Source organism: Mirounga leonina, unplaced genomic scaffold (assembly GCF_011800145.1).
Source record: "Mirounga leonina isolate KUSES-001 unplaced genomic scaffold, KU_Mleo_1.0 Mir_200, whole genome shotgun sequence".
NCBI lineage: Eukaryota > Metazoa > Chordata > Mammalia > Carnivora > Phocidae > Mirounga > Mirounga leonina.
Window position 1 is genome coordinate 5,321,173 of NW_023270503.1, and position 9,056 is coordinate 5,330,228.

The 9,056-nt window shown below is 45.3% G+C and overlaps 1 protein-coding gene across 1 annotated transcript in view; it reads right to left on the bottom strand.

Annotated features, from left to right (window-relative positions):
- NLK (nemo like kinase) overlaps nt 1–3,410 on the bottom strand; it is a 168,918-nt gene extending 165,508 nt beyond the window's left edge. Inside the window, exon 1 of the mRNA XM_035027743.1 lies at nt 1,956–3,410. Within this exon, the coding sequence (XP_034883634.1) occupies nt 1,956–2,413 (458 nt within the window). The 5' untranslated portion in view covers nt 2,414–3,410. The remainder of the gene's footprint in view (nt 1–1,955) is intronic.
- Nucleotides 3,411–9,056: the final 5,646 nt, after the last annotated feature.

A 9,056-nucleotide genomic window follows, 5' to 3' on the forward strand; every position in this document is an offset into this window, starting at 1 on the left:
GTGAGACGAGGCAAACACAAAATAACTGGTGTACAATAGAAGATGGTGTACAGAAGGAGGTACACTTCAAGTACAAGGAACAAACTCTGCCTGTGATGGAAGGCGTCAATCAATAAAAGAATCTAGGATGGATTCAAATCAAAACCATTAGGTTTTTCATATGTAAGTACTTCAGAATAGCCACTACCAGAATGCTTGCTGTGGGAGATGTTTCAGCACTCCAGTTCCTCGCCTTTTTCCCCTTAAACAGAATCTTTTCCTTTAGCACAGACTTGAAGTGAAAACTTCTACAAGTCATATCATCATTTGAGAGAAATGTAGAACAGTTTTAGAATATAATCAAGAATGCTGCGATCCACTTCCCCTCCTGTAGCTCTAGTTCTTAGCATTGTATGTAAAGCAATAAAATGCAAGAGAGCATCCAGGTCTAAGAAAATCCAAATTCTCAGTCAGTAGATGACAAAATTTAATGCAAGGAACAACCTTTTTCCCGTCCACACCCCCCAGGCCCCATAGCTTTGAAATCCTCAAGGGTTAGGCAAGGAATGGAAGTTCACAGTGCAATCCCTAAGGATAGAATATGGAAGAGACGAAGGCAGGAACAGACAGGTCCCTGAGCAGATGAAGAGGCACCATTACCAGCTACGGCTACACTCTTTCCCACCAGGAATCCCATACACCTTGAAGGGAGCACTGCAGCAGCAACCTCCTTGGAGAGCTAGCTGGGAAAACACTAGACCCGACTAGTTTAAAAACAAAAACAAAAACAAAAACAGATCACTTTGTAGTCTAGATTATAAAATCTGAAATATAAAGATGGCCAGATATAACGCAAACATGATACTTGTATCAATTATAGCCTGAACAACAATGACAAAAGGAGACATTTACCAGGCTAATTCCAAAGAGTTCATTTTCCTGTGGTGATGGGAGCTTTTCTAGACATTAACAAGAATCTATTTTTGAATGCACTGAAAACATCAATTCATTTGTCAACACCAGATTACTTAAACCTTGAGGAAAAAAAATTCAGTTTGTTCTAGTTTTGATAGCAACAGGACCTACAATGATAAATTCATTTTATTATAAACTACTAATCTTACTAAGAAGAGCAAATAGACAAAATGTGGCATTTAAGAAGTGCTCAGACTTTTTAAAATACCCTAACACTAGCAAAGTGAAGCAGTTTCATATGTTTAAAAAAGTATACTACAGCAACCAACCAAGGGATAACAGCAACTTAAGAGGCACTAAATGACACTAAATGACACTAAAACATTACACCGAATGTGGGCCACGGCATAGCTACAGTCTACTGACCTCATTTGTGGTACTCATGTGTGATGCTATATTTAATGCTTTCTTATCAAAAAGCTAAAGCTACATACTTCCCAACTGTAGCTTTATGGTTTAAAATAAACCACTCAAGCAACGATTTAACTGGTTCAAGTTTGAACCCTATCTTCCTTCTGGGGATCAAGATCACAAATTAAGGAATGAAAAGGCAAAAAGGAGAGCAAAGTAGTTATGCAGAGTATGACCCAGTGACAAGACTATTATAAGGAACCAAGTTTGGGTCATTTGCAACATCTGCTGCAATCGGGCAACTGATTCAAACTCCATCAAACCTAAGAGATGACCAAGGTCTGTAGGAATACACATTTCATACATCCACCTAATGATCCTACATTCAGTGGCTTGCTTAGGCTCTAAACCAAAAGTTCGGTAGACAGCAAACATGTGTGTGACTCCTCAGAGGGTGTTCTCCCATAATTTGCCAGGACTCGAAAGCATAAACCCAGCCAGCCAACACACTGGGCCTCTGGGTGAGGGTGGCTTCCTCCAGTTGAGTCGCTCCACTCTGGTCAACATGGAGAAAAGCATGACAGATGACTCGCCCAATCACAACCGTGAGAAGAAACCACGAGAAGTTGTGTTCTTCTCTTGATACTCACCAGACAACACCAAAGGCTCCATATCCGATAGGTCTATCCGGCTCAATATCCAGCTGCTGTTGTGGATGATGCGAGTGTTGATGGTGGTGCGCCTTAACTGTCGCAGCTGCGGCAGCCTGTACCTGAGCTGGGGCTGCTGCAGCTGGTCCAGGAGCCTGACCCGGTGCGGGTGATGGGAAATATGGCTGTTGTTGCCCAGGGTTTAACATGGCTGCAGCTGCGGCCGCCGCTGCGGCTGCCGCAGCTGCCGAAGAGGTATGCTGCTGTACAGGGTGTACAGCGGCAGCCGACCCCGGATGAAGATGGTGTTGAGGGTGGTGGTGGTGGTGAAGGTGAGGAGGAGGGAGGTGTGGAAGGTGGTGGTGATGGTGGTGGTGGTGACCTGCTGCTGCTGCAGATGTACCGCCATTGTAAGCCGCCATCATTTTTGCGTTGGCTCTTGCGCCACAAAGAGACATTCAAAAAAAATGCCCTTTGATTGGAAAGCAAACTGGGTCAAGCTGTCATTTGGCCATTTAAAAGTGAAGAAAAACCACTCACTCCACCTCAAAAAACATGGAGCGTAACTGGCTTTATGTCTTCATCAGTCAATCCAAACAAGTTAGAGGATCTTGGTGTTTAGTTTTGGGGTGAGCGTGTGTGGAAGGGTGTGGACTGCCAAAAAAAGAAAAGAAAAGGAAAAAGAAAAAGAAAAGGAAAAGGAAAAAGGGACCCCTTCCCCCCAGGTTTCCTGCCACAAGTGGGTACTAAAACTCCATCCTTAATTGGGGGGAGGTTCCAACTTTGAATGTGGGAATAAAGGCCAAACCTCCCGACCCCCTGAACTCCACACACGAAAAGGATCAGGTAACACGCCACCCTTGGAATCTTGTAAGAGGGTTGACTCATCTACCCCTTCCATTCCCACATCCTTTTCTAAACACCTACCACCTCCTCAAAAATACAATTTTAAAAAATTCCAACCACCCCAAATTCAAAAGATGGGGGGAAATTTTCAGGGAAACCAGCTTCCCCCCCTCGAACTCTCAGGCCTTCCTACATCTCCCCCTACTCCTAGTCAGGTTGACCTGATTGGAGGGGGGTACTAAACTTTCCAGAACAGAAAAGAGCCAGGGAAAGAGGCAGGAGGGATAGGGTGAGCCGAGGAGGCGACAGGGCAGGACGGAGAGGAGAAAGAGAACCGGGGCAAAGTGAAGGTAAGGAGGTGCAGGGAGGAATGAAAGAGAGGTGGGCAGCACTCGGACGCCCAGACAGAGGGAACCGCCCCGGGATGAGGTTAGGGTCCCGGGGCCAAAGAATAGGAGCCCCGGGAGGCGGGCGGGGTGCAGTCGGAAGCGGGCTGACTCCTGCCCCCGCCGCCGGCTCCTTCTGCTGAGGAGGGTTGGGGGGGAGAGCGGGTGGGTCCCCCCGCGCGACGGCCCCCGCAGGGCTCAAGGCTGCTCCGTCTCCCCCCCTCCCCCCCACCCGGCTTCCCGTCCCCGCGGCCGCTTTCTCCTCAGTCGCTGCCGGCCGCTTTCTCCTCAGCCGCCGCCTCCTCAGCCGCCGGTGCCGCCGCGGCCGGACTCACCTCCCCTAGCAAAGCCGGATAGAGCGGAGCCAGCGGCGGACACGCGCAACCAGCCACCGAGGCCCCGCCCCCGCCTCGCTCTGACCGGCTGCCCTAGCCAATCCACGCCCACCTGTCTGCGTCTGCCTCCAATCCTGGGCCCGTAGCTTCAGACAGGCGCACTGTTCGGCCAGTGGCAACAAGGTGTGGGTCTCCTGGGGAAATCCCGCCCCCGATCCGGGATGGGCAGATAGAGGGACCAATCAAAAGGCAGAGTTTGGCCTGACCGACAAGACTAAAAGCGAATTAAAACCCAAAGATCTCCGTGACATTTTCTTTCGCCTCTCTCCTCTTTTCTTTTTCTTCTTTTATTTTTTTGGCAGGAGCAGGAAGCTGCGTGCTAATCCCGCCCGCAAAAACTGGAAGAGAGGGTGGAATAAAAGAACCAATCATGAGCCGGGGACCAAGACCAGAGCAACCAATCCTTGGCTCGAAGACGAAGTGGGATGGGACTGGGGCCAGATAGACACTTGATTTGACAAATGGAAAAAAAGATTGATCTCGGTCCCACCCTTCAGGTCTCCTATAGGTCAGGATTGTGGAGAATTCGCTGTCGTATCAGCGACGACCTCTTCAGGGGCGGGGCCAACGGGGAGGGGTGTGGTCTAAGGAAAGTGGGCGGGACTGAGGCCAAGAAGGCGGAGTCCAAATCGTCGCTGGTCCATTCATAGGAGCCATGTCCTATCCCTTCTTAAGTCATCAAGTGTGGAGAAGAAATAGGGGGAGCAAAAAGGGATGTCGAACTTCAGAAACTCAAGGTCCAAGGTTACTCAACAAGGAAGTCACAGAAGAAACTCAGAAGACCCATAGTTCATAGCCTATGGCTGGTCCTCCATGGCTAATCCTGATCTTTGCAAAAAGAAGTGATGTCTCCAGCATTCACCACTCCACTCTCAGTGGATGACAAGGGTATTTATACAAACTAAAGCAACAAAAATCATAAACTTAACCACAAAGATCGTAATTTTCTCTGGTATTTTCTAATTTTTCATCATTGAAATCCTACTAAAATAACATCTTTCACATAACCTCACTTATCTGAATTTTCTTTTAAAATATGAAATAATAAGCTCACAGAACCTTATCCTTATGAAAAGTGCACTCGGAACCCTGGAGATCATCTTTGATTTCTCTTTGCCTGCCCACTCCTAATCAGTCATCAACATTTAAACACTTTTAAAAACTTCTAAACACCCTCCTTTCTCCCCAGTTATCACAATATTACCCTAATTTATGTCACTAGCATCTTTTAACGCATCTCCCTGCCTGCAGGCTCGCACGCCTCTATTCCATCCTCCACTGAGAGTATAGCAATCTTTTAAAAACATAAGTCTGACCATGCCCCCACCTTTGAAAAAAGTCAGTAATAGCCCTGCTTGATCTGGTTCTCATCTTGCTCAATGACCTTATCTATCACCTCCACCCTCTATACTTCAGACATTCTGAACTTTCAGTTCCACAAATGGTTTGTGCCTTCCAAGGCTTCATGCATATCTTTGGCCCCAAACACTCCCCACCTACCCTCTACTCCTTTAATTTACCTTTCAGATGAATTTTACTTTTCACATAAATTTTACCTTTTTCTTTTTTCTGGAAAAATTTTCCTGACTCTGTTGTAGAGTATTTATCTCTGTTATGTATCTCCATTGCACTGCCTCCCTCATAATGCTGAAAACTCTATATTTTAATTATTTACTGAGTTTGACCAGGACCAAAAGCTTGTCTGTCCACTCTATGCTGTATGGCCAGTTCCTGGAGCAGTGTCTAAAAGGTGGAGACACTTAATAAGGAGTTGCATGAGTTATTGAGTGCAGGGGTGGTGGATACCAATCCAAACTCTTCCCTTTACTAGCTCTGGGACTTGGGCAGTTTAACTAACCTTCAGTCTCAGTTGCCTCAACTGAAAATGAAGATAAAGTGTGCCTCATCAGGTCGAGTTGAGTATTAAATGAGGTCATGTATTTAAAAGTTCTTGGCAAGTAGTAAAAGTTCAAAATATGTTAATTTTCTTTGCCTATCCCCATCCTCACATAATATTTAGGATGTCTTTCCAATTTCCCCATGTATATCAGTCTCCTCCAAAGTGTAATTTCCTAGAAGCTTCTTAGACATGCAAAGTCTCAGGTTCTACCCCAGGTCTACTGAATCCGAATCTCATGGACAGGAATCTGTTTCATAATCCCTCCAGGTGATTCTTACACACTGAAGTTTGAGAAGCATTGGCCTAGAAGAAAAGGACTGAGTCTTAAACTTTGTTTACTTTTCAGCACCGAGAAAGTATTCAATACATGTGAAATAAAAAAATACATCCAATCCACCAGAAAATGATTGTATGTTATTGTATTTATTTCTGCAACAAACATTTATTGAGCACCAACTCTATCTAGGCATGATGCTAGGATCAACAATGGGGGAGGGAAGATACATGACCTAACAGAGTCTTTGCCATTCAGGAGCTCTAAGTCTGGTGTAGGAGTTCCCAAAATGGTGTGTGCACATCCCTGGTGGTACACAAAGTGAGCCATTAGGCACCAGGAGGAAATTAGTACAACTTCTTTTTCAGCCTATTTTTTATTTTGTCTTTCTTTTAAGATTTTATTTATTTATTTGAGAGAGAGAGAGTGCATGCATATGCCCGCTCGAGGAGAAGGGCAGAGGGGGAGAGAATCTGAAGCAAACTGTGATGAGCCCAGTGTCCTACTTGGGGCTCATCTCATAACCAGAGATCACAAGCTGAGCCAAAACCAAGAGTCAGTTGCTTAACTGACTGAGCTACCCAGGTGCCCCTATTTCATCTTTTAAAATGTCTCTTTTGTCAGTGTTTTATAATATACATAATATATAGAGTAGTGTAATGTATATAACTTATAAATAAACAAAAATACATAAATTGGGGATTAATGCTCAAAAAGTTTTATCAAAAACTTTGAGAAATCTGGGCACCTGGGTGGCTCAGTCAGTTAAGCGGCTGCCTTCGGCTCAGGTCATGATCCCAGGGTCCTGGGATCTAGTCCTACATCGGACTCCTTGCTCAGCGGGTAGCCTGTTTCTCCCTCTGCCTGCAGCTTCACCTGCCCGTGCTCTCTCTCTCTCTCTTTCTCTCTCTGACAAATAAATAAATAAAATCTTAAAAAAATAATAAAAAAAAAAAATAAAAAGTTAAAAGAAATAAGGAGGATTATTTTTAATATATTTTACTTAACCCAATATATCTAGAATATTGTCATGTAAAACATGTAATCAATGTAAAAAAATATGTATATACATGATAGATAGTCTGATACTAAGTCTTCGAAATCTGGTGTATATTTTGCATTTGCAGCCCATCTCAATTGAATTAAAAATTCCATCTCCTCAGTCACACTAGGCACATTTCAAGGGCTCAATAGCCTCATGTGGCTAGTGGCTACCATATTAGACAGCACAGACCTAGATCATGGGTTTGACTCCCTGCTCTGCCCCTTACTTGTTGTGTGATCTTGGGCAAATTCTTTAACCTATCTTAGTCTGAATTTCCTTGTTCATAAAATAGAGAAGATCCTTGACTTCTCCAGTTGTGGTGATTCAAACTGACAACCATGGAAAGCACACAGCCTGGGGCCTGCCTAGCTTCTCATCAGTGACACTGAGAGGGGTGGTTATTATTAGTATTACGATCCAAGGCAAAGTGTCCTGAGTGTCAGATGAGAAATACAACTTTGGGCACTACTCGGTTCATGTCCCCAGCATTCCATCCATGTGGGTCTGGCCTGACAGACACCCAATTCCCCTTAAACACATCACCAGACAGTACAATATCCGGCCCTTTCGATTCTGTTCCATTTTCAGGAGCTGAGCATGATGAACGAGAAGTCGGAAGTGAGTCAGCAGGATAGCACTTAGAGCCTAAAAAAGCAAGCAGGACATCAGAATGCATAAGCAGGAATAGAATGTGCAGGAAGTGGGAGGTGATCTTCCCTTTCTTCCAAGAACTGGCTCCCCCCATGAGTTGTCTGTGGAGACTTTGTAGAACTTGGGCCAGGCCGAGGGGTGGGGGGTGGTGTTAAAGGACTACAGTGGGAGCAACTCACATTCAGCAGAGCTGGATGCTCAACGGGTGTTATCTCTTGTGATAAATTGTCACAAAATTCCATTTGCAAATGAAGAAATAGAGTCAGGAAGCCAAAGGAACTTACCTGAACCTCACAAAGCTAGGGAGTGGCAAGCTCCCTGGGGCATAGTCTTCCCACTGCCCTGCATGGCTGGAGGGAATGACCAAGGAAGTGATCCTATGAAGCCCGGGGGATAATAGGCAGAAATGCTTCACTTAGGAGTCTGGTAGCTAAAGGCCTCCGTCACTGAGTCCATGATACCTTTTCAATTTGTTATCCAAACCCCCAGGGGCAGACAAGGTAGGACCACCTCTGGCCTTCCAGCACACGCACCCTTCTGAGTGGTGCTTTCTCCAGGCGCTGCCTCCTTCCCACACACCTGGAATATCCTTCTACTTCTTCTTCTACCTAAGTTCCATTCACTTTTCAAGGCTCTGCTCCTAGAACCTCGGATCTTTCTTGAAGCCTTTCTCTTATACTAGGCCCTCTGTATGTCTCCCTTCCCTGAAGAACTTAGACATGCAATGTCTGCAACATTTATTTGAAACATGTGATGCTGTGAAAAACTTTTCAGCTATGTGACTTCAGGCCCCTAACACTTTTGAGCCTCAGTTTCTTCATCTGTGAAATGGGAGTAGCAATACTTACTTTGAAATATAAAGTAATACCTCCTTTGAAGGGATATTGAGAGGATTAAATACATTTCTATGTTAGTATATGAAGTACCTAGCACAGTACCTGACACAGAGTAGCCGCTCAATACAGGTAGCTTCCTTCCCACCTCTATGTATTGTTGACTGATCAATTTTTTTCTTGGTGTCTCCATTTCAAATGCTCTTCAGTTTGCGGAGTTGAAGTTGGGGGATGAGATGTGATACTTCTATCTTAATAAATTGTAAATTGTTTCTCCCATTTCCCCTCATCTATTTTCGTGTGGCCCTTTTCCAGCCTTGTGACAGGCATAAAGCTGTCAGTGCCAAAGTAAAGCCAGAGGCTTGATAAAAGAGAGTGTGAGCAAGGCTGTGAACCTTTGAGCATTTGTTGATACTGTGGGATAAACACCTTGTCCACAATCAATGACAGGGAGGCATATAGCCAGGGAAACCAGACAGGACAGTGGAAGACTCAGAATGTGGCACAGCATGGTATCAGTAGTCAATAGCAACTGAGAATGAGATGGAGCATGGTAACAAGCTGGGGACTGGGGAAGGCCAGCCAAATTCAAGTTCATGTGTTGTCCAGGCCCTCCTCTGAAGACCTGGGACTACTTCCCCTCCGTAAGAGTTCCCTTTGCATGCCTCTGAGGACTTTGGCTTCATTTTACCCCTCTCTGTCTTTCAGCTGCTGGGTGGGATATTTGTCCCATCTCCAAACCCCAGGACCAAACCTAGGCCCCGACCCACA